Source organism: Schistocerca piceifrons, chromosome 2, assembly GCF_021461385.2.
Source record: "Schistocerca piceifrons isolate TAMUIC-IGC-003096 chromosome 2, iqSchPice1.1, whole genome shotgun sequence".
Classification (NCBI taxonomy): domain Eukaryota; kingdom Metazoa; phylum Arthropoda; class Insecta; order Orthoptera; family Acrididae; genus Schistocerca; species Schistocerca piceifrons.
In genome coordinates, this window is record NC_060139.1 from 383,345,963 (window position 1) to 383,373,303 (window position 27,341).

The 27,341-nt window shown below is 37.4% G+C and overlaps 1 protein-coding gene across 4 annotated transcripts in view; it reads right to left on the reverse strand.

Annotated features, from left to right (window-relative positions):
• LOC124774935 (ATP-binding cassette sub-family C member 4-like) overlaps nucleotides 1-27,341 on the reverse strand; it is a 312,213-nt gene that overhangs the window by 89,296 nt on the left and 195,576 nt on the right. For all 4 annotated transcript variants that reach the window (XM_047249622.1, XM_047249623.1, XM_047249626.1 and 1 more), the window contains 2 exons: nucleotides 22,599-22,781; nucleotides 14,182-14,396 (listed from right to left, as the gene is read on the reverse strand). In XM_047249622.1, coding sequence (XP_047105578.1) covers nucleotides 14,182-14,396; nucleotides 22,599-22,781 — 398 coding nt within the window. The remainder of the gene's footprint in view (nucleotides 1-14,181; nucleotides 14,397-22,598; nucleotides 22,782-27,341) is intronic.

Here is a 27,341-nt window from a genome sequence, read left to right on the forward strand (position 1 = left end):
ATCCATGTCTACCCTCCACACAAATGCTTTCACAAAGGACATTCAGACACTTAAATCTATACTTGATTTTCTGATGTATATAGCTTATTTATAATTATTTTCAGTTGCATGTTACAAACCCATATGATATTAAGACAAACTCTTTGATTCAGGTTAAGGCCTAGTCTGATTAGTCTCGTTTTTCTGTGGTAATGTTGTGTTTGGGGCCTGGATTGTTTTGTTGAGGTCACAACCAAACATTTTAGGTCTTGTTTTCCTTTTTTTTCCTCAACTCAGAAATTTTTTGACTCTTAACTTCATCAAATTCAAATGGAAAGCTGGTTTTTATATTCGAATTGTCACATGGTGAACATGTGCACTTCAGTAAAGTAGTGGTTTTGCTGATGTTTGACTCTGTTTTGTAGTAGGTGGCAGTGAGAAAGACAAATTGAGAGAAGCATTCCATTAGTAACATTTTATATTGGTAGTATACCCTGAAAATTTAAAGTTAGTCTCTAATTATAATGATTTCCAGGATATGAATACCAGATTAATTATGATGGGCTCAAAGAGAGAGAGAGAAAATTGTATGTATTTGCAACATTTAGGCATGAGAAATTGAAGACCCTGAATTCACGCAAACATCATTAAGTTTCTTTTAAAAATCTAAGCATACATCTACTTGGGTTTTGATTAATATATAGTGGACTGTCCCTAGAGCTCAGGGAGAAGGTAGATAGATGGAGAAATGTATACTTGGGATGCCACTCACCTGAAGAAAAAATTGCTCAGAGGACACAAGGGAATAGATGCTTTGTTGTGATTTGGATGGAATGGGCTAAATGTCTGTCCATCTGATCTGTTATAGGAAAGAGGGCTGCTAATACATCCCTCATGGTACATGAAACCCTAAATGTGTCTACAATAACAGCACCTTTCAAGTAGATAAATTGGAATCAGATATTGATTTCAGACATGGTTCGCCTACTTCCCACAGTCACAATCAGCTCACTCACACATTTGTCCAATCTGCTTTCTTACACTAAGATTTCTACTATGTTCTCAACCATAAATATTTATAATTGCATAAACATCTGCAGCCAGAGTCAATCAACATAAAAGTTTTCTACTGTAGACCCAGAAGAAGGCTGCTGCAACTGCGGCCAAAACATTGGTTTTTCTCCAGACATAGTTTTATACAATATGATGCAGTGCCATACCCAGAAAACTTTTATGTCCATAAATATTTCATTTCAGTTGAAATATTTCACTGAAATGAAAATACAGAGTGCTGTATGATACTAATTGCCCTTTAATTCATAATTTAATGAAATCATAGCCTCAATGAAGGTCATGACATATACAGTTATGACCAGTATGTTCTAAAATGCCACACTCAAAAATATAATTTTTCAAGGAGTCATATTTCAAATTCTGTTATCACAGACCTAAGGGGACAAGTAGTTTTATATAGGGCCAAGTAGTTTTATGTAGCTCTTGGCCTCACAACTGTGTGTATATCATTTGGAAGAACATGCATACTGTAACTATTCTGCTGTATAGGGTCAAAATTTAAACATTAAATACTTTCTCCAGCCCAGACATATTGAGCAAATCAGATGATTCTTTTGCATTAGGTGTGATCTAGGGTGGACCTTTGGCAGCTTGTAAAAGCAACATTTGTTCATGAGTGGTTCTTGAGAAAACTTCAAAAAACTATGATTTTAGGTACAAAAAGTACAGATTGGGGAACGGCTGCTCCTATAATTTCTATTCATGGCAGGTCATCAAAATTTGTACCATTGTTCTTAAAATGATATTCTTGGGGAACTTTGATACTTTTTTGATACTATTCTCCATTGCCGAGATTCAGAGGTTCAAAGTTATGCATATACAATATACAGTATGCGCATAATATCCAGTATGGGGCATAAATGTAGTTTTAACTGATGTGGTTAACACATGGAAAGGGTTCTCTGGTCCAAAAAAAAAAAAAAAAAAAAAAAAAAAAAAAAAAAAAAAATATATATATATATATATATATATATATATATATATATATATATATATATATATATATATATATATTTTGAAGAGTAAAACGAGAATTGCTATATGTGGTGATTTCAACATAGAAATGGTAAACACACAGAGACCAGTTGCTAGGACATTTTTGAATATGCTAAGATCATTAGACCTCTATTGTACAAATAACTGTGCCACACGTAAGAACGCCTGTATAGACAATATTATTGTGAATTTCCGTAGGGAGGATTTTACAGTTAGACTTGCAGGAAGTGGACTTGCAGATCATGAGCCACTACTTCTTACCCTCTGTAAGAGGCAGCCAGTTAAAACTGAAGAATCTAAAGTAGTAGTGGTACGAAGACAGAAGGAAGAGTACATAAATACGTTTGTTGATAGATTAGGAAGTGCAGATTGGGACTTTATATATAATTGTCAATCTGGAAAAAGGGAAGCTGAAATTAGCTTTGGTAACTTCTTTAAAAAGTACACAGATTTATGGTATTCTTGCTCACCAGTAAAAAAAATTAGATATCCAAATGAAATGAAAAAGAAAAGTCTGAACTGGTTCACACAAGAGCTAGTAGAAATTAGAGGAAACTTGCATACACTGTACCAGATGCATAAACAAGCCTCTGACCAAGGGGCGGAACAGAGTGTGAACATTCATAGGTCATATCTGAAATGCAAAAAATACTATAAAGCTAAACTACTTCTGACAAAAAAGCAAGCAGTGGAGAACTATATAGAAAGAGCTCCCAATAAATGCAAGGCAGCCTGGCAAATAATAAAACAAGAGAATACACCAAAACGCACAGAAACAGCTCTGCTTGATCCTGAAGAATTAAACGAGTACTTTTTAAACTCAGTTAAAGAAATAAGTAACAGTATCAAAGCAACAAATTCATCTGCAATGAACCTTGTTGGAACACCAGTGCCTGTTAACCTGGCATTTCAATGGAGGGCTGTCACACCTGCTGATGTTATAAAAGCTGTATCCAAATTTTCAGGTTCTAAAAGTAAGGACTGTTATTGATTATCAAATAACATAATTAAAAAGACAATACACTCAATCGCCAAACCATTAGCTTATATTTTTAATAAATCTGTAGAAGTTGTCCCAGTTTTTAAAAAAGTGGACAAACATCTCCCCCAAAGCTACAGACCAGTCTCCATTGTTCCAATATTCTCAAAGGTATTTGAGGCGCTGATACACACACAAACAAGCAACTTCTTTGAAAAACACAATATCCTATCTAACAATCAGTTTGGCTTTCGAAAGGGGAAGAACACAACAGGGGCCATCTTGGAAATCATTGATCAAACCTTAACAGCTTTTGAAAATAATAACATGGTATCACTGGTATTATGTGACCTAAGCAAAGCTTTCGATTGCATTCCTGTTGACATACTACTGGGGAAACTAGAGTTTTATGGGGTGAGAGGCAGCACTTTATCTGTGATAAATTCTTATTTAAGTAACCGAAAACAATTCGTTCAGTCAGAAATTTAAATTCTTCCATCTTGGAAATCAGCACAGGTGTACCACAAGGGTCTATTCATGGATCCTTCTTCTTCATTGTCGCTATTAATGATTTACCTAAAAATATAGCTCACCCTGTTGTGTGTTACGCTGACGATACAACACTACTTACCACACATCAGAACATTTCAGATCTGAATAACCTAACAAAAGAAACTATATATAAAAACAAAGATGAGGTGACTTACCGAACGAAAGCGCTGGCAGGTCGATAGACACACAAACAAACACAAACATACACACAAAATTCAAGCTTTCGCAACAAACTGTTGCCTCATCAGGAAAGAGGGAAGGAGAGGGGAAGATGAAAGGAAGTGGGTTTTAAGGGAGAGGGTAAGGAGTCATTCCAATCCCGGGAGCGGAAAGACTTACTTTAGGGGGAAAAAAGGACAGGTATACACTCGCACACACGCACATATCCATCCACACATACAGACACAAGCAGACATATTTAAATCTTTAAATATGTCTGCTTGTGTCTGTATGTGTGGATGGATATGTGCGTGTGTGCGAGTGTATACCTGTCCTTTTTTCCCCCTAAAGTAAGTCTTTCCGCTCCCGGGATTGGAATGACTCCTTACCCTCTCCCTTAAAACCCACTTCCTTTCGTCTTCCCCTCTCCTTCCCTCTTTCCTGATGAGGCAACAGTTTGTTGCGAAAGCTTGAATTTTGTGTGTATGTTTGTGTTTGTTTGTGTGTCTATCAACCTGCCAGCACTTTCGTTCGGTAAGTCACCTCATCTTTGTTTTTATATATAATTTTTCCCACGTGGAATGTTTCCTTCTATTATTTTGATATCATTAATTTGAATCTAACAAAAGAAACACTAGATAAGGCCCTGGACTAGTTTGCAGCCAATAAGCTCCTATGCAACCCTGACAAAACACAACAACTTTTAATGGGAACATCAAATAAAGTAGGCAATAAGTCAGTAAAACTCTTAGGTATTCACATTGACTCAAAACTATATTGGGAGGATCATGTCAATCATGTATGTGAAAAAATATCTCGGGTGGCATATCTTCTCTTGAAACTAAGGGAGGTAGTGAGCTTGGAGTACCTCAGGGTGACATACTTTGTGCTATTCCAGTCACATATTTCATATGGTCTTATTATATGGGGGCACTCCCCTCACATCAAAAATGTATTGAAATTACAAAAAAAAGTCATACGTATAATATGTAAAAGAGGTCATAGGGAGCACTGTCGTCCTCTTTTCTCCAAACTCAGAATACTTACAATTATAAACATATACATCTATGTGTCTGTACTCTATATTAAAAATAATATTTCAGAATTTATTGCCAGAAAGGAAATACACGAACACAACACCAGGGCGAACGGTAATTTAGACATACCGCGCCACAGATTAGCGAGAACAGGAAATTCCCACAAAGTTAACCCACTCAAAATGTTCAATAAACTGACAATTCATGTTCAGTCTATGGATACAAACTCTTTTAAAATTAAGTGGTACAGCTGGCTGTCAGATCATCCATTCTATGACACTAAAGAATTCTTTGAGATGCCTGAGGAGAATATAAGCACTTAAAAGTTGTCTGTAGTTATACATATTATTTTGTGCTGTGGTTAATCGTGTGCAATTACAAAGTTTATACTATAAACAATAAAATGCCTTATTATATTAGATTATAAGATAGCTTGTTGCGTTAGCTTTTAAAAGCTATCCTTTGTAATTTAGTACACTGCCGTGCTTCAAATGTATTTATAATGTATGGACAGAAGTTTATTTTGTTATTCTGTATGTACTAGTACATCTTGTATGACGAAGCCAATATCATTGTAAAATGATCTATGGTGAATAAAATTCTTGAAATTCTTGAAATTGCAAGGATTCCGGTTTTTCTGGACTATGTTTTCAGTCAGCATATTTTCTCCAATAAAGCTTTATGATGCACTGGCTCTGTATAATGGGCACTTCATGCCAGTACAAATATGTCCAAATTAGTATTGTAATGACAAAAAATGGGTTAAAAAGGGGCTGTCTTCGCATGTCTGAAAATAACTTAAAATGAGCACCAAAAATGACGTAAAACTGGAGAGACTGCAGATATACAAAAATGTTACTAATACAATTTTTACTCTTCCAAGATACAAATCATAAGCTGTGCATTTTTGATGAATTCTTCGATTGATGAGTTAAGTATCCAGAAAGCATGAAAATCAAATTATTCTGTGTTAACCTTATGCATGCATACTTATTTTTTCTTGATTTGTGTCAAAGTATATATATGTGTTGAAGTATATTAATAGACTGTCAAAGCTTAACTGACCTACTAAATTCATTTTATATAAGCAGAACACCCTGCTATAAAAGGGAAAAGAAGACAACCAGTGGAAAAATGGTCCTGTAGAAGCACAAAAAAGATGACTATGTTCCTTTTTAAAAGGATCTGATATAAATGTGGAAAAGCAACTGCTTCAATCTTCCAATCTTCATTCTGCCTGCCACACCAAAAATTTTGGCATTTGAACAAATTTGTGCTTCTTTATGCTGTGTGGGGAGACCTTGATGGTGGAAAAGAAAGGAGACAGTGCCAGTGGGAGAGAAAGAGAGAGGAATATCAGCGATGGTGGGAGAGAGAAAATGGCAGTGAAACAGAAAGAGGGATGGATGAAGACAATGGCAGTGGAGCCAAAGAGAGAGTAGACACTGATGACCAGTGAGAGGTAGTGGATTGAAAAGAATAAGGCAGTATGGACTCCCAGACCAGCCAACTTCAACCCCCCCCCCCCCCCCCCCCCCCGGCCAACCCACCTCCTCCACCCCAAACTTCCTATGTGTGGTAGAGTAAGCGTCAGTGGGAAAGAAATACAAAAGAAGACAGTGTATGTGAGAGAGCAAACTGTGAAAGTGGGATATACTATAAATTAAGGGAAGAAAAAGGAGACATGGGAGAGAGACATATACAAGGTGTTTGGAAATTCCCATTACAGACTTCTAGGCTTTGTAGAGGGGAGAGCGTACATAATATTTTAATAGGAACCCATGTCCAGAAATGTATCATTTCTGTTCCATGATGGTTTCAGTTCAAATGTTTAACTCATCCATTTCTGCTTGAGAAACTGAATTAGGCATGACACAGTACAATTATTAGGTAACAATTCAAAAGGAAACACAACAAGATATACATTTATCACTTAACACATATTTTTATATTAACACTTAAATATTATACGTTTACATTATTTCAAAACAAAAAGAGCCCAGCATACTGTACGTAACAGAACAGTGTTACAGTAAATAAATCAGAACTGTGTTTCCTCTCCTCTCCTACGGTGGTGCTTGGTTCAGTATTGTGAATTTCTTTGCTCATAAGTGTTTCTTTTGTTTTCCATGTTTTTACTCATTGAAGTTTTTGTTGTTGCTGTGAGTCATCTTTTAGATATTAAAGGAAGAAGATCATTGTTCCTAAAAGTGTTGTGTTCTTGCTATAAAATTATATCATAAGTTCATCCACAACAGGTCATGGGCCCAGGTTTGAACACTTCAGGCTCTGAAAATTATGGTATTCATTCATCAGACTATATATCAGTCATACAAACATTCTTAAACTGTCAAGAGAAGATCAGTGGGAAACATGGATATGACAGATTCAGCTTTGTTTAAAGGAATGTCCTCTTTATTCAATTACAGATGGTACATATCAGTGTCCGTCATTAGTGGAAGGAGAAGAACTGTCCAAAGCATATGAGTGCTGGCAACAGGACAATGTTCGTGCAGCTGGTATCATTGGAATGATGCTTGATGAAAAACCTCCTATTCATGTAAGAAAGAAGACTGACGCAAAGAAACTTTGGATACCCTTATGTCAGTATATGATCAATCTCCATTGCAGCGATTACATATGGTGTTTGATTGTTTATTTGAAACTTCAAGAGATGATGTCACGTCTATAACTAAACACATGTCACTACTTGCGAACATTTTCCATGACTTGTGCAGTGAACTGAACAAAATTAATCCAAATGTAACTTTGCCCCTTTCGCTGCTCCATCATAGTATTTTCAAAACAGTAGGACCCGAATATCAATTTTACAGATCAACCTGGTATCATGTTCCTGAACCTGAGCAGAACACAGCTTCTAATTGAGAATTTGCATTCGATTGAGAATTCACTAGCTACACAGGCAGCTGGTGCTTTCTATACAAAATCAAAATCGAATGAGCTAAATCAAAAACAGAAGAAATTTGCAACAGAGGGGAGTAAGTCATAGAAGAAAGATAGCTGTATGTGTCTATATTGCAAGAAAGCTGGACATATAATTGCAAACTGCCGAAAGCGCATGGCCGCAGAAGAAGCAAAAGCAACAGCTAACAACAATAACAATTCGAGTTCCAGTTTAAAAGTGAGCAACAAACCAAATACATTTCTAGCCAATAATCTGTTGTCTCATGTTAATTTTGATAGTGCAGATTCTTGGATTTTGGACTCTGGTACGACACATCGTATTTCATCAAATAAACAGCATTTTGCTACATTCGAAAAGTTTCCGATTCCACGATGTGGGCAAACAGTTGACAAATAAGTTATTTTTGCACATGGGACTGGCAGTATTTATATTGTAATATTCATAAACAAAAGTTGCACACCTGCTTTGCTTGAAAATGTGTGGTATGTACCTGATGTCAGATACCAACTTTTATTTGTCCATCAAGCTACAAAACATGGATACAATGTGACACGATAACAAAGGTGTTGTCATTCAGCAACATAGTGAAATAGTCACAACAGGAAGACTGGTTGGTTCAATATACATTATGAACATGAGAGTTTGTCCTCCATATCAAGTAATAATTAACTTAGCAACTTCAGAAGAACAACTAAAATGTTGGCATGAGAGACTCGGTCATCAAGATAAACATCATGTACAAGATGTGGTCTCTTGTTTTGAAACATCAGTTAAGTGCCCTGATACCACATCGTTTTGTGATGGATGTGTTCTTGGCAAATCCAACTGTAAACCATTTAGCCATCGCAGGGATCATCCACAAACTGTCAGTGAGTTGATCAATCCAGATGTTAATGGACCCATGTCTGTTGACTCTATAAATGATTTTCGTTACTATGTGATTTTCAAAGATGATTTTTCTCGTTTCATTCAGATATATTTCATGTGAAATAAATCTGAAGTGGCTAACAATTTGAAAAGATTTTCGAAGGAGTGTGATGCTATTGGCCATAAGGTAAAAGTATTTTGATCTGATGGTGAAGGAGAGTTTAATTGTAACATGAGACTGTGGTACTGAGTTTTGTCTTATGTGTCCAGGCCCTTCTGAGCAAAATGGTGTTGCTGAACAAGCAAATTGACATATAGTTGAATTAGCTCACCCAATGTTAATGTCTAGTAAGTTACCTAATCATTTTGGACTCATGCATGTGACACAGCCATTATTCTACTCAATCATATTGGGAAGTCAAGTGTTGAAGGTAAAACACCTTTCAAATTGTGGACTGGCAAAGTGTTTAACGGTTTTAACTATCTACGAATTTATGGATCAAAACACTATGTTCATTTGCCAAAGAAATTTCCTTCAAAGTTTGATGAAAAGGCTATACCTGGTCATTTCATTGACTAAGTGAATGACAAAGATGGTTACAAGATGTGGACTCTGTTAAAACATCATGTGATGAAATCACACAATGTTGATTTTCAACCAGAAAAGCTATGTACAACTGGAAATTTGATTGAATTGGAATCTATTGTTTATCAGATTGAAACTAGTGACCAAGAATATTTGAATAAGTTACCAAATTGACATCCAGTTCATAAAATATGTCTGCCAGTAAAACTTAGTGACTACAAATTAGGATACCTGCCTCACCACTCTCAAGACGCAAATGCATTAGTTTGCCTGACAAAAGCAATCCACGAAGAGCTTGCACCAACAAACTTCAAGGAAGCTATGGATAGTAGTAATTCCAATGAATGGTTTAATGTGATGAAAGAAGAAATGAAGACATTTGAAGAAAATGATACCTGGGACTTGGTAGAAATGCCTAAAGAAAAATATGTTATCGATAATTGATGGGTGCTTCATATTAAATATAACCCTGGTGGATCAATTGATCGACACCATGCTCACTTGATTGTGTGTGGTATGCTTTGATGTGCCAGGCTTGATTATGATGAAATGTTTAGTCCAGTTGCTCATTATGATACTATTCATGTTGTAACAGTGATTGCAGATGAAGAAAATTTGAAACTTGTTCAGTTTGACGTTAGAACTCTATTTTTATATGGTGACTTGGGTACAGAAATATACATGGCTCAACCAGAAGGTTTCGATGATGGGCAGGTCGTGTTTGTTAACTCAAGAAATCATTGTATGGACTTAAGCAATCACCTCGTTGCTGAAATAATAAGTTTCATTCATTCAAGAGAAAAAATGGACTTATCGCAGGAACAACTGAAAGTGTGGTGAATTCATTTATAGACATGTTAAAGTCTGAATTCAAAATAACAGTGGGATCCTTAGACTCATTTTTAGGTATGCAAATAGAGTAATGAGAGTTTATTTCACAGCAAGCATACACTGTGAAAATTCTGCATCGTTTTATCACAGCTGATTCAAAACCATTAAAAACTCCATGTGATAATGAACAATTAGACAGTGAATATAGCAATACTCTTGACAACAACTTTCCTTATTGTTCGGCTGTGGGATCATTAATATGCCTGGCATGCTCTACTCGTCTAGATCTTGCTTACGCTGTTTCAAAAGTTGCTCGATCTATGGCTAAACCCACTTCTTCTGATTGGAATGCTGTAAAATGTATTTTCAGATATCTATGTGGTACTTCATACATAGGTCTCTTCTATATTTCATCTGGTGGTAAACTTTGTGCCTAAGCTAGTGCTGATTTTGCTGGCAACACTCTAACAAGATGATCAACAAATGGTTTTGTTTCAATGATTGGTGATATGGTTGTATCATGGACATCTCAACTGCAGAAATCAGTTGCACTATCCACCACTGAAGTGGAGTTCATTGCTGAAAGTGAAGGAACCAAGGAGTTAGTATGGCTCAACAGACTGCAGTTGGAGATCAGTGGAAAAAGAAACACACCAATATTGTTCATTGACACTGAAAATGCCATTAAACTAGTGAAAAACACAGAGTTCTACAAATGTTCTAAGCACATTGAAGTATGGTATTATTTTGTGTGTGAACTCTATCAAAAGGGGGCTATCAATGTAGAATATATGCGTTCTGAAAATCAACTTGGTGACAAGTTTACAATGCCTTTAAAATCAAACAAATTTAAAGCAATGTGTACCAAGATAGGACTTCATAACTAATGTGTTTTGACCTCTTGTTTTTTATTTAAAAGTTGTTCAGTGCACCACAGTTTGATTTGGGGGGAAGTGTTAAAGTAAATAAATCAGAACTGTGTTTCCTCTCCTCTCCTATGGTGGTGCTTGGTTCTGTGTTGTGAATTTCTTTGCTCCTAAGATTTTCTTTTGTTTTCCATGTTTTTACTCTTTGAAGTTTTTGTTGTTGCTGTGAGTCATCTTTTAGATATTAATGAAAGAAGATCACTATTCCTAAAAGTGTTGTGTTAGTGCTATAAAATTATATCCTAAGTTCAGCCACAACAAACAGTACTGATGCATTACAACAGCAGCTTGATATGGCAACCACCAACATTGTTACAGACATTGTACTTACAAAGCATGTTCTGGTATAAACTTTCATTCTGTCCAATTTGCTAAAACACTTGATATTCATTGTGAAAGCATATAGAATGTTCTGGAAGGACGTATATTATCATGATTGTCAGGGGATTGTTGTCATTAACAAAATTATGTACAGGTGCTGAGTTAGACGTTTAATCAAGAAATTGAAGTGTTAAATACCTGGCGGCAAATATTAAGAGGCTGTGGAAATGTTGGCATAAGTGGCTGGTACCTCTGATTACCTTAATTGCAGTTGATTGGTGGGTTGACACAGAGAACATCATTATCTTGAGAAACGGCTTAAAAGTTATTACCAAGCAATGTATTTTCATTTGTTGGCTATTTTTATGTCCTACTCTGAAATTAATATCCTTTGTAATTACATTTCTAATTAACTTTCCAATTGTTTACATCACACAACTTTCCAATTTTCAGAATTTGAGGCCTTATTTGTAAATTTTACGTATTTAGTCAGATAAAGCATAAGATTTGTACTGTCATTGAGCGTGAGTAACCAAATCCAAACTGTAATTAATTACATAACTAAAATAATACAAGAGACATTATTGCAATTACAGTTCAGATTGATTTTTTATATTTAAAATTACAGATAATACTGAAAAATTTATGTAATATGATATTGCATTTTATACCTTATTCAGCTGTAACATCAGTAGCTTTACCTTTTGCACATTTTAATTGTAACATCAAAATTGTACAAAATTAATAATGGGTTATTTTGAAATTTATTGTTAAAATTCTATATAAAGCAATGCAGCAAGGCTGCAAGTGAGTTGTTGAGTTGTTGTTTTGTTAGTCAGTGAGAGATTGTGAAGTATGTCAGTCAGTTTTTTTGTTAATGTGACGAGTATGCAGTTCAGTTGTCAATATATTTTGTGAAGGTTGAAACTGTTATATTCCAATGAGCAGGACATTATACCACCCCGGTGTCTCTTCAGTTTCTAGTGCATCAGCCAGAACTCACACCACCAGGAGCCTCCTAAATTAAACTTTGCATATGATGCCACAAGAAGTATTCCAAAGGACTTAAATCCAGTGATTCTGGTGACTGTGGATTTGGACCACCTTGGACTATCCATCTTTCACAATTTTGTCCATTAATATGTCTCCAAACCATGCGTGAGAAGTGAGGTGGTGCATCATCATGTTGAAACCATCTTTCCTGATGGAAATTCATTGGCACAGCTTCCAAGAATGGGTCCAATACATTTTGTAGGAAGATCAGGTACGCATGAACTGTTAGCTTGAGGGAAGGAGGTATGGTCCAATCACATAACGATCCAGAATATCCACCCACATGTTAATACCAAACTCGTGCTGAAATCCCTAAACATAAGTGGCCAAGGGTTTTTGTCTGCCCAGACATGGCTGTTTTGCAAATTCGGAACATGGTCTCTAGTGAACTTACATTCATTTGTTAGCATAACTCAGTGTGGGAACAGGGGTGTGTCAATGCAGCAGGGTAGGAACCACATGCAGTAGTGAACACATTGTGGAAAATTGGACATTGTGGAAAATTGGCTGGACCCATAGCACATATCCTTTGTATATGGTATGGATGTAATTGTTGCTCACACAGAACATCCCAGACAATACTGTGACCAACAACCATTGCACTTGCAATTGTTCGAGTTCTTCCCATGGGGCACCACAGACCTGTCCCCTCATGGTGAATGTACCCATTTCATTTCACCACTACGCAACATGGGGAAAAAGTTTATGCAATGGCATTCTAGACTGTGGAAAATGGTCATGATACAGCCAACAAACAGCTCTTCCATTACCTCAAGCTTCACCACACACAAGGAGCATGACTGTATATTTCCAAAATGTGTATGGAACCATGTTTACATATTGGAGAAGCACAGGCATTGAATAGGTCTTACAGCAAATCAGACAATAAGTGACATCAGGTGGTCATCAGTTGTAATATACATCATCTTGTCTACCCTACTGCACACCTGGACGAGCAACTCCGGGGCTTTTCTTTTTCTGTCAGCAGATGTGGACATGTTACACATCTGAACTGAAACTGTCGTAGAATGGAAATGGTATGTTTCCGGATGTAGGTTCCTATTCAAAATATTATGTACTCACACCCCTTATACATCCTATAAGTTTGTAATGGATATCTCCGAATGCCCTGTACAGACAGCGGCAGTGAGTGGGAGTTGCTGAATAGGAAGCCTTTGCTACAAGCAGACATATTCATACTCCTTCAACACAGAACATTCTAAATCATTTTGCCCAGTCCCAGTAAGGGGAAGGCAGAATGAGGATTGTGACAGCTGGTTCTCACTTTTCTGTCAGGGTCTTTTAAAGAGAAACTTATTTGCCTTTTTTGTGCTCCTACAGAAGCACTTTTCCACTGTTTATGTAATGCATGGAATGCTCATATGCTATTTCTGAAGGGCATTGTCAAATCTTTGAACAGCAAATACAATGGATGTAATTGGTTAGGTGCTTACATGACAAGTACACACTAATGTGAAGGACAGTGTGTTTGAAAAGAAAACCGTAATTAGAGGAAATAAATGTACCTCAATAGAAAATGTTGTAGAGAACCAATGGGTAATATAAAGTGGATGTAAACTTTGAAATAGCAGATATTGTTCTTTGTACATAGGTTTAATATTTACTGCATATTTAATGTGGCTATTCATGAGATGCAGGTTAACATGGAGGAATATATCTGTGATCTGTAAAACAGTTGAGCAAATTTAACTTGCAAAAAGAATCTTGATCTTAGTAGAGCTACAGTCACATCTTAAATCAAGATGATGAATATCTGATGACAGATACACTTGTCTCCTTCAGCTAATGGTAACTATGGCAACTCATTCTATTCCACATAAACACTCACACATATTTGTAATACATGACTGCCAATGTAAATTTTCTTGACTCACCAGTAAGAAACAAAGTAATCAACTCCACTGGCAAGTATTTGAGCCAAAGCAAAGAGTATGGCTATCAGAAATATAACAAAGTAGTTGGTTCCAGCCCTGAAATAGCCAGTGTATGGTGACTGTTTCACCTTTCCTTTGGTTGTAGCTTCTATCATGTCTGGTGCTTCTTCGTCCTCCTCTTCATCTACCAGGGATCCATGATATGAAGACAGACTCTTGAACAAATAATGAACTCTGTTACTTTATAGGAACATGATAGGTGTCAGCAAGGCTAAAAAAATATTTAGTTTCTTCCCTTTCCTCTGTTTTAAGATGATAAGAAAAATAACATATCACAAGTAATTTCTTCTCTTACAGCATCAAGTATAAGACCAGCATACAGAGGAGACATTTTGTTTCTGTATAATTTAAAATAGGCATAACCTTTTCTAAGAGGCACCCTATCAAATTCATATTCCTCTGGTCTTTGTGAAAGTATTTCTGAAGGCTATGTGTAGTTCTTATGGGGCTGGAAGAGTGACTGTGATATAGGGTGACAGGTAGTTTGCATGCTGTATGGGCACTGATAAGTATGAAAAAGTGTTTGTAGAAAGAATTAATTCCTAAAACAGAAACATGTTTCATTCACACCAATACTATACAAAAAGTATAACTGATGACAGTTGAAAAGAAAGGAGTAAGAGTATTGGGAAAATGTAAACATTATTACTTGCTTTCAAACATTTCCTGAATAAAATACAATAAAAGTACAGTGTGTTTAAAAAAGAACTCTCTAGGTTTAATGTGTCCTAGAATCTGTACAAAGATACATGCACTATTCTAGTTCATGGTGATTGATTCGTTAACTCTCCAAGTTTGGCTCCACTGCATTTGGCAGGTCTGCTTGACCTTGAGACAGCACCAGTGCCATTTTTGTCCCCCCCCCCCCCCCCCCCCCTCTGTTCCCTCAGTTCAATCCAGGCATGCATGCAGTGCAGTGCAGATCAATTCAGCAACAATGTGTACTCCGCAACAGAAAGTGCAGTGTGTTATTTAGCTGGTGAAAACTGAGTCAGTTATGACAGTGCAACATAATTTTAGACATCAGTATGGTGGTGAACCACCTACAGCAATAACTATCTGTCATTGGCTAAAGGTTTCCAGGAAATCGGTAGTGTTTTAAAAGCAAAATAACCAGGTAGACCGAGAACTTCTGAAGACATTGTTGAACAGATCCATGTTTCATGTGTTTGGAACCCAAAGGAGTCATTGGCCAGACGTAGTCTACAATTAGGAGTGCCTAAAGATACTGTGTATGATGTTCTGCATAAAAGACTTAAAATTTGCATGCCTACAAATTGCAATTGATACATGAAATAAAACCTACTGATAAAATCGAAAGGTATGAGTTTGTTGTTGACTTTCTACACAGAATTGATGATGATGTCATTTTTTTTAAAAAGGATTCTCTCTTCTGATGAGGCTACATTTCTTGTCAGTGGAACAGTTAATCATAACTGCAGAATTGAGGAGGAGGGGGGGGGGGGGGTGGCAAAGCATCCACATGATGTTATTCAGCAACGTGACCCTCTGAAAGTTAATATCTGGTGTGAGTTGATGGAAGATTGTGTGATTAGTCCTTTCATTTTTGTAGAAAAACCAATGAATGTTTACTGTGACATGTCGACAGAGTACATCTTTCCCCAACTGGACAACATTGAGGCAGAAAAGGGGCTTGCATTTTTCAAACAAGAAGGCACAGTAACCATGTGCAGGAAGCTCCTGACACTTGCTTTCCAGGAAGGTGGATAGGCAGGGCTGGTCCAATGTCTTGGCCGCAACAAAGCCCAGACTTAACCCCACTGGACTTTTTCTTTTGGGGCCACATAAAAATGTTGTGTACAGTGAAAAGATCAGAGACATCAATCATTTACAGGAAAGATTTACTGCAGTGGTTGAGAGAGTTGCACCTGAAATGTTTGTGAATACATGGCGAGAAATGGAAAATTGTCTCGACGTGTGCAGAGAAACAAATGGATCCCACATTGAAGTCTACTAACATCAAACAAAAATTGAAAGAATTCTCTTTCATGATATGTAATCATTGATGTAATTTTTCATTAATTTCCCCATTAAATTTATACTTAAAACTAGGGTGTTCTTTTTCAAACACTCTGTATATTTGGATATTCAGTGGGGTTATATATTTCATTTTAGTGTAAAATCTTTTCAACTGCCAGGCCTGTTCTCAGGTGATAGGAGGCATTGTATTCTGTGTACTCACTATCTAAAACTGATGTGTTTTGTGAAAATAAAACACATAATGTGACATTATGTCCAGCACTATGTATACTGAATACTTCTTTTGTTGCTTGTTGCTTGATTTGATGTTGATTAACTGAGGCATTGTATAGAGGAAAGTTACATAAATTTTATATTAAGAAAAGTGTTAAAGCATTGATTAAAAATTCAGAAATCTCACTCACATACTGAACAAGGTTGATAAAGAACACAGTAGTATCAGGAATCCTGGGATTCCTAGAAATCTATCTCCAAGCAAGACATAAAAAGGTTGGCACAAGTGATGAATATTTTTGGTGGTACTGAATTTTGTATGTGTGTACCATGTGAGTAAAGTGCTTACTTTTGAGAACTAAACCAATTAATATCATAAGAAAAGAAGCAGTGAGTATGCTAGATATTTAGAGAGTTTAGGCCGAGTGTCTGAATGGCTGTATATATGAATAGTATCAGTCCAGAGGAAGCAGTGAAGCGGTGAAAAAAAAAACCTTTAAATGAAGAATCTAGGAATCTAATAAGAATTTTGAAGACAAGATAAGATTAGACTAATAACAGTGTGCACATAGACTTTGAGGAGTTATTCTTTCAGTGCTTCCGTTTGCAGAGTATACCCATAAATAAACACAGAGATTTCAAATGATACTGAAACTGGATGCTATATTTATACATGAATGAAGAATGGTTTAGAGAGTTGACATATCACTGTTAATATTTGCTCATATAGACTTTGAAGTTGGTTGCAGTAGTGTTAGCAGCATGAAATTTATGTGAACATTAGACAGAAATACTATATGGGAAAACACACTATTTAGCATATATGTGAATTTCAATGTGAGGTCTGTCATAGAAGTGATTATACTAATGTTTTCAGATATTTTCCAACCATTCAAAACTCAAGAGTAAGGTTATGTAATCAGATATTCTAAGGGAAAGCATCATTCAACAATTGTATAGACCTACTGTCCTCCATTTACTAACATTAGATGCTGTCCAATCCTATTCTCATAAAAACATACTTCAGAGTATATTCTGTGTGTATACATTCTTTTGAGCTCTTTATTTTCATTGTGATGTGATGACAAATTCTGTAGCATTGTAAGATCATACATAGATGAATAAATACAACAAAAAATTGTAGATTAATAGTGCCTGCCAGCCTGATAATAGGGTGCTATTACGTATTAAAAAACAGAGGGCAATGGGTTATGCACACATCTTAGGAATGGTTTCCTAAACTACATCAGTTTAAATAATTACTGGGATCCATCTAGGTTAAGAGTTTGTGTGTGTGTTAGTGTATCAGACTGAGCTGTTTTGACTGCAGACACTCTTCTATGAGTATTATGATGTTGTTGTTGTTGTGGTCTTCAGTCCTGAGACTGGTTTGATGCAGCTCTCCATGCTACTCTATCCTGTGCAAGCTTCTTCATCTCCCAGTACCTACTGCAACCTACATCCTTCTGAATCTGCTTAGTGTATTGATCTCTTGGTCTCCCTCTACGATTTTTACCCTCCACGCTGCCCTCCAATGCTAAATTTGTGATCCCTTGATGCCTCAAAACATGTCCTACCAACTGATCCCTACTTCTAGTCAAGTTGTGCCACAAACTTCTCTTCTCCCCAATCCTATTCAATATCTCCTCATTAGTTACGTGATCTACCCACCTTATCTTCAGCATTCTTCTGTAGCACCAAATTTCGAAAGCTTCTATTCTCTTCTTGTCCAAACTGGTTATCGTCCATGTTTCACTTCCATACATGGCTACACTCCATACAAATACTTTCAGAAACGACTTCCTGACACTTAAATCTATACTCGATGTTAACAAATTTCTCTTCTTCAGAAACGCTTTCCTTGCCATTGCCAGCCTACATTTTATATCCTCTCTACTTCGACCATCATCAGTTATTTTGCTCCCCAAATAGCAAAACTCCTTTACTACTTTAAGTGCCTCATTTCCTAATCTAATTCCCTCAGCATCACCCGACTTAATTAGACTACATTCCATTATCCTTGTTTTGCTTTTGTTGATGTTCATCTTATATCCTCCTTTCAAGACACTGTCCATTCCGTTCAACTGGTCTTCCAAGTCCTTTGCTGTCTCTGACAGAATTACAATGTCATCGGCGAACCTCAAAGTTTTTACTTCTTCTCCATGAATTTTAATACCTACTCCGAATTTTTCTTTTGTTTCCTTTACTGCTTGCTCAATATACAGATTGAATAACATCGGGGAGAGGCTACAACCCTGTCTTACTCCTTTCCCAACCACTGCTTCCCTTTCATGCTCCTCGACTCTTATAACTGCCATCTGGTTTCTGTACAAATTGTAAATAGCCTTTCGCTCCCTGTATTTTACCCCTGCCACCTTCAGAATTTGAAAGAGAGTATTCCAGTTAATGTTGTCAAAAGCTTTCTCTAAGTCTGCAAATGCTAGAAATGTAGGTTTGCCTTTTCTTAATCTTTCTTCTAAGATAAGTCGTAAGGTTAGTATTGTGTTCCAACATTTCTACGGAATCCAAACTGATCTTCCCCGAGGTCCGCTTCTACCGGTTTTTCCATTCGTCTGTAAAGAATTCGCATTAGTATTTTGCAGTTGTGACTTATTAAACTGATAGTTCAGTAATTTTCACATCTGTCAACACCTGCTTTCTTTGGGATTGGAATTATTATATTCTTCTTGAAGTCTGTGGGTATTTCGCCTGTCTCATACATCTTGCTCACCAGATGGTAGAGTTCTGTCATGACTGGCTCTCCCAAGGCCATCAGTAGTTCTAATGGAATGTTGTCTACTCCCGGGGCCTTGTTTCAACTCAGGTCTTTCAGTGCTCTGTCAAACTCTTCATGCAGTATCTTATCTCCCATTTAATCTTCATCTACATCCTCTTCCATTTCCATAATATTGTCCTCAAGTACATCGCCCTTGTATAAACCCTCTATATACTCCTTCCACCTTTCTGCCCTCCCTTCTTTGCTTAGAACTGGGTTGCCATCTGAGCTCTTGATACTCATACAAGTGGTTCTCTTCCCTCCAGAGGTCTCTTTAATTTTCCTGTATGCAGTATCTATCTTACCCCTAGTGAGACAAGCCTCTACATCCTTACATTTGTCCTCTAGCCATCCCTGCTTAGCCATTTTGCCCTTCCTGTCGATCTCATTTTTGAGACGTTTGTATTCCTTTTTGCCTGCTTCTTTTACTGCATTTTTATATTTTCTCCTTTAATCAATTAAATTCAGTATTTCTTCTGTTACCCAAGGATTTCTATTAGCCCTCGTCTTTTTACCTACTTTATCCTCTGCTGCCTTCACTACTTCATCCCTCAGAGCTACCCATTCTTCTTCTACTGTATTTCTTTCCCCCATTCCTGTCAATTGTTCCCTTATGCTCTCCCTGACACTCTCTACAACCTCTGGTTCTTTCAGTTTATCCGGGTCCCATCTCCTTAAATTCCCACCTTTTTGCGGTTTCTTCAGTTTCAATCTGCAGCTCATAACCAATAGATTGTGTTCAGAATCCACATCTGCCCCTGGAAATGTCTTACAATTTAAAACCTGGTTCCTAAATCTCTGTCTTACCATTATGTAATCTATCTGATACCTTTTAGTATCTCCAGGATTCTTCCAGGTATACAACCTTCCTTCATGATTCTTGAACCAAGTGTTAGCTATGATTAAGTTATGCTCTGTGCAAAATTCTACAAGGCGGCTTCCTCTTTCATTTCTTCCCCCCAATCCATATTCACCTACTATGTTTCCTTCTCTCCCTTTTCCTACTGACGAATTCCAGTCACCCATGACTATTAAATTTTCGTCTCCCTTCACTACCTGAATAATTTCTTTTATCTCGTCATACATTTCATCAATTTCTTCATCATCTGCCGAGCTAGTTGGCATATAAACTTGTACTACTGTAGTAGGCATGGGCTTTGTGTCTATCTTGGCCACAATAATGCGTTCACTATGCTGTTTGTAGTAGCTAACCCGCACTCCTATTTTTTTATTCATTATTAAACCTACTCCTGCATTACCCGATCCGTAGAATGCCAGTTTTCTCTCTCCTGATAACGACGTCCTCTTGAGTAGTCCCCGCCCGGAGATCCGAATGGGGGACTATTTTACCTCCGAAATATTTTACCCAAGAGGACGCCATCATCATTTAATCATACAGTAAAGCTGCATGTCCTCGGGAGAAATTACGGCTGTAGTGTCCCCTTGCTTTCAGCCGTTCGCAGTACCAGCACAGCAAGGCCGTTTTGGTTAATGTTACAAGGCCAGATCAGTCAATCATCCAGACTGTTGCCCCTGCAACTACTGAAAAGGCTGCTGCCCCACTTCAGGAACCACATGTTTGTCTGGCCTCTCAACAGATACCCCTCCGTTGTGGTTGCACCTACGGTACGGCCATCTGTATCGCTGAGGCACGCAAGCCTCCCCACCAACGGCAAGGTCCATGGTTCATGGGGGGAGTATTACGATACCAAGTTCCAAATAAAACTATTAATTTGAACCAATCTCTTCCACACCAAACAGTTTGAATAATCCAGCATGTGAAGACATAATTGTTAAAATGTCATTTACTTTATGCCTTTTATGTTAATATATATATATATATATATATCCAGAAACAAAGATGATGTGACTTACCAAACGAAAGGGCTGGCACGTCGATAGACACACAAAAACAAACATACACACAAAATTCAAGCTTTCGCAACAAACTGTTGCCTCATCAGGAAAGAGCGAAGGAGAGGGAAAGACGAAAGGATGTGGGTTTTAAGGGAGAGGGTAAGGAGTCATTCCAATCCCGGGAGCGGAAAGACTTACCTTAGGGGGAAAAAAGGACGGGTATACACTCGCACACACACACATATCCATCCACACATATACAGACACAAGCAGACATATTTAAAGACCTTACATGGTATTAGAAGGTAGAAAGTGTAACATGAGGCTGAAATGAAAATGAAAATAAAAATATATGGGGAGAGATAAAGGTGAACTGGAAAGTAACTGGAGATCTGGTGTGAAAAAGGCGAAAAGGTGTTGGTTACAGCTGGGCTATGTTGGACTTGGGTTGGTAGACAACAATGTGCACAAAGGTTAGGTGGTTGTGTCGTCGCCAAAACACGTTAAAGGACGGAGAAATTCGGGAAAATTTCGAAAAAACCGCGTGTAATGTATTAAAAGGAGTGGTTTTGTGGTGGCAGATTATGAAAATGAGGCTAACAATTGTCTGACGAAGAAATAATGACGTTAAAACCTGTGGGAAGCGGCTAAAAATTATCAGTGATGTGGGAAAAACGGAAATGGAAATAAAGCGAAAGTTATTAGAAATAGCCGAAATGGTTGTTTAAAAGGTGAAAGGAACTGTTTGTGAACTAGAAACGGTGGATTTTATAGCAGCGGTAGTGTTGGGAAAAAAAAAAAAAAAAAAAAAAAAAAAAAAAAAAAAAAAAAAAAAAAAAAAAATTGTTATGATTTGGAAGTGGGTTACGTATTATTGAGTGTATATAGGCGGGATAAAATTGTATAGCAGATTACGGTAAAAAGGAGAAGGTGAATACAATGTGAAACTACTGGCAAAAACACAAAGAGAAAATAAGACGACAGGAAAGATTTCGAAATGCAACAGTGACAATAACAAACATAATTGTTGGGTTCAAATTATTGATATTAATATAATAGAGGGAAACATTCCACGTGGGAAAAATATATCTAAAAACAAAGATGATGTGACTTACCAAACGAAAGCGCTGGCAGGTCGATAGACACACAAACAAACACAAACATACACACAAAATTCAAGCTTTCGCAACAAACTGTTGCCTCATCAGGAAAGAGGGAAGGAGAGGGAAAGACGAAAGGATGTGGGTTTTAAGGGAGAGGGTAAGGAGTCATTCCAATCCCGGGAGCGGAAAGACTTACCTTAAGGGGAAAAAAGGACAGGTATACACTTGCACACACACACACACACACACACACACACATATCCATCCACACATATACAGACACAAGCAGACATATTTAAATATGCGAGTGTATATAAACCTCATCACTGTACATGACTGACGTATTCAAAAAGTACTGTTAACTCTTTCAAAATAGACAAACATTTGGGTCCCTTTGTGTTACTCACATATGTTGATGTTCGGGATATTTGCCTGGAGAGCTTCGAAAGCTGCCTACCAAATGTTTGTGATGGTTTCTTCCCTTCAGACTGATCTTCATTATCTGCATTATCTCTTGAAAGACTCAGTATCATTGCATACTCTGGATTGTGGACAATATCATTATATAATCCTTGAATTTGGATTTTGCCCTGTTGTAGGAAAAGTACAAAATTCTTTATTGTTTGATGATATCCATACAAAATCTTTTCATCTATGTGTCGTATCATCTATTCAGTAACAACTATGTATAAATATTGATCATTTGTAGTAGAAAGACAAAATTAACTGTCGCATCTAGACCAGGTGTGGCTTATAGTGAAAGGCTCTGAGGAAGAGCCGCCCCAAAATACATATTAAAATATAGTTCACAGTAATGAATTACAGAATTTAAATTATCAGTATGTACTTTGAATATTGAATAATGAGTCAAAATTTATGGACAATATTTATGATTTTTTCTTAAAAATGGATGACAATAAATGTAGACTTAAAGGAAAAAAAAGAAAACATTGGTGAACAATGCTGATTACTATTTAAAACTTTATATGTGATTTTATGATGCATTTAAAATATGGTCACTGATGATAAAGTGAATGATGCTATGATGTAATGGTGATGTTAATGATATATGGAAACAATCATGGTTATGACAGAGGTGGAATGATGAGTATGACTATAGGCCCCTGTAGTAACACAGACAGTGGTTAAAAGTCAGCAAGGGGGAGAGAAGAAAATGGGAGCATGGTGTTAGGTTGAGCATTGTGACTGAGGTTGGGTAGAGGGGTATATCTTGGGATGGATTTCATGATTTGTGGGTTGGAGTCATTTGAATTTCCAACAGAAGAGGCTAGATAAGGCATGATGGTACATAAGGTGGAATATAGATGTAATAGAGAAGCAGAATACCAGCATTTGTGATTATTGGGTGGGATATTGGGTGCTACAGCTGGATTTAGCAATACATGTATTGGATCTGAAGGAGTTTTAGGAAGAGAAGAAGATGAGGGAAGCAGATGAGTTGATACGGGATGCAAGGTGGGGAAAGTAAGCAGATTCAGAAAGGAAGGTGGATGCTTGTCTTTCCAAGATTTCAGGTACAAATTTTAGAGGAGACACAGATACAGGGAATGTTGGCATAGATAATGATGGGGCAGATGCAGCATTTATGGATGAGAGTTACTGTAGAAAGATGCAGCCCCCAGATGTGGCCTGTTAATAATTTCAGTAGTTTTAGTCAGTTTTGAGTTTAGTGTTGGATGTTAAGGAGATGTATATTCAATGTTAGTTTTCTGTTGAGGGTTAGTCCTACATACTTTACTGTATCAGTCAGAGGGATGGATCAGTTGTAAAGGGAGGGACAGAAATGTAGAGGATGTAATCAAATAGTGGTGCAACCAAAGATGGTGACAGCTTTTCTGTGGATTTACTTGAAGTTTTCACACATTACATCACCTGACCAGAGATGATGGAAGTGGTGTTGGAGGGAGGCTTGGGAGAGTTGAAGAGAGTGGGAAATGGTTAGGTAGGTGTTGTTCTCAGCATAGTGCAGGAGTTAGGTGAGGAGATGTCATTTGGGAATATCTGCAGTGTAAGTGAAGGAGGTTTGAAAAGATAGAGCCTTGAGACAGTAGGGTGAAATACACAGGAGAAGGTGTGTTGGCAGAAGATAAAGTGGATAAGGTAAAGAAGTTAAATGTCAATGTAATAGTTGGACAAAAGCTGCAATAAGTGTTGGGAATGATTAAGTGGGTTGCAAGGTACTAATTGATTCATTGGGCAGGCTTGGCTTCGAGAATTTCTCTGAAAACTGATGTGAGGCTGAGACATTGATAGGATGAGGTATCTGAGTGTGGTTTATCAGCTCCTGGAAGAGGAGAAGTTTGGCCATTTTCCACTGCTCTGGGCAATAATCTGTGTAGAGGATGGTTTTGGTAATGGTGGCAAGGGCTTTATAATAGGCTCTGGGACATTACTTGAGGTGGTGATTGGTAGTTGGATTATGACCAGGTGCAGTATTTCACTTTTTAGAAAGCGTCTGCATAATGTTTTCAGCTGTTGGTGTGTTCCGTTAGTGGAGTGCTGTGCTGTGTAAATACTGGAATTTTATGAATTATTATGCAATGTTGATTTGGACATGAATGCATGCCAAAAGGAACAGGCCCTGTGGCTGCTACAGCCATTATGAAATACATGAAATGTGTTCACAATCATGAATAAATTTCTCGTATACTGGTATTTTGGTGTCAGAGGTGGGATAACTATGTTGGTATGTTCATATACATATGAAATCACTGAATAATCAAAGTTGGGGTAATATGGGATGGTGACTGTGTCTTTCAGGTAGAATAAAAAATGGTTGTTGGCTTTGGTGAGGTTGTCAGGAAATAGTTTGTTGTTAACATAGGTTGGGATATATGGGAGTGGGGTTGTTTCTGGAGAGCCTATGGAACTTTTCCAATACTTTGTAGAATTTACAGGTATTTCTTCAGTTTAGTGCATGTCATGTGCCAATGCCGAAGTTGTTACTTTATAAGTAACTGACTGTGTTGCTAGAGCTGTCAAGTGTGTGTGAGCATGACACAGTTAGCAGTATGAAGGATTCTCTTTAGATAAATGGAATTCTTGGAGCAGGGCAAGAGCACATGGAGGGACAGTGAGACAGTTATAGTACATAGTTTTGAGTGGAATATGATTGGAAATTGCATCTGAGATAATGTGCTGTGGGAAATCAGATTCATCTGGGTGTTGTCAGGATTTTTAAGGTTGGAGTATGGCTTCTGAGTTGATTATGGATTTGTTCATATTCCGCATGGAATAATCTTGGATTTGTCATAGTGGTTGGGAAGGAGTGGGGTGGGTTCAATCTGGTACACAGTTTGAGATCTTGAGAAGGACAGGTAAGTAATCACTGCTAGTTGGAGGAGTAACATCTTGAACTAGCAATCAAAATGCTCTGGCTCCTGGATACCAATCAGATAACAGCATAAAATTTTGAAGAAAAGTCATCGGCAATGGTGGCTGAAGACTTCTGTCATAAGAAGTCACTCTCATTCTTCTAACGGCCCTGTCAAAGAGAGCAGAGGAGCAGGCAGAGGTTCAGGACACTCTCATGCCATGGGGGTGGGAAACTGCCCCTAAAAGGAAGAAGGATCAGCAATGATCAATGGCATGAGGGTGCAGAAGGCAATGGAAACTGCTGCAGTTAGAGATACACAGTGCATATCCACAGGACCCATGCCCTGTAATTGAAAAGTGTCATAATGATATTCTATGAAGTTTGAAATGTAAGAGGTGAGGAACTGGCAAAAGCAAAGCTGTAAGAATGGGTTGTTAGACATGCTTGAGTAGCTCAGTTGGTAGAGCTCTTGCCTGTGAAAGGGAAAGGTCCCAAATTTGATTTTCAATCTGGCACACAGTTTTAATCTGCCAGGAAGTTTCAACTACTCAATCATCCAAATTTTAAGGAAATGGTCATAGACCATTTTTCAGCACAGCACTAGAAACAAATGAATTGAGGTAAGCCAAATGTGCATTAATAGGCTATATGAAGAAATTCTTTTGTTTAACTACTTATTTAACCTAGTACATGAATTGCTAGAAAATGGGTGGCTACATGTTTCGACACTGATGTCACATTTTTCTGACCCTTTACTACAACAAGCCATACTGAAAAATGATGTGTTTTGGAGAGGTCTTTAATGTGGTGCATCACTGCACTGTATATTTTCATAATACACGAATACAAATGTGAAAAGTAACAAATAAGGTATACTAGCTTACCAAACACATAATCAAGGTGGTGGCTGCATAGTTTACTTCTGTCAGCCAACAACCTCACAAGACCCATGAAGTCATGGAAACATCACTGTTTTATCTCATGAATTCATGGACATTATGGGCTGAACACAAAAAAATTAAACACCTCAAGTTTAGAATTGAAAACATAACAGACATTAAGCATGTAATGAAGCTAACATACACTGCATTAAATATATCTCTAAAATGCGTGTTTTAGTATGATTTGTTGTGATAAAGTGTCAGAAATGTGATGTCAGGGGATAAATATGGCCCTTATTGGTATTAGCTTTTGGTGTTATTTAGTAGTTGATTATTATATGGAAACAAGGTAGTAAAGTTTGGCTAGCATGTGATATTGGCCCCCCCCCCCCCCCCTTGATATCTCGTGGGCTGTGACAGACTAGTCTGCAGCATTGCCAAGGTCAAGGTTCAAGAACATTGTACAGTATGCTTCAGACATTTATGTGCCAACAATTATATTAGAAAGCTGCTACAAACCAAAAATAGTGTAAATCTGAACAAAGCCAAAATTAGCATAAGGAGAACCACACATGAAGCTTTCAGTGAATTCAATAGTAAAATTCTGTCTTACAACTTGACAGAAAATCCTAAGAAGTTTTGGTCTTTTGTTAAACGGTTCAAATGGCTCTGAGCACTATGGGACTTAACATCTGAGGTCATCAGTCCCCCAGAACTTAGAACTACTTAAACCTAACTAACCTAAGGACATCACAAACATCCATGCCTGAGGCAGGACTAGAACCTGCGACCGTAGCGGTCGCGCGGTTCCAGACTGAAGCGCCTAGAACTGCTCAGCCACACCGGCTGGCCGGTCTTTTGTTAAATTAGTAAACAGATTGTAGCCATCTTTCCAGCCACTCTGTGAGCATAATGACGTTGAAATGGAGGAT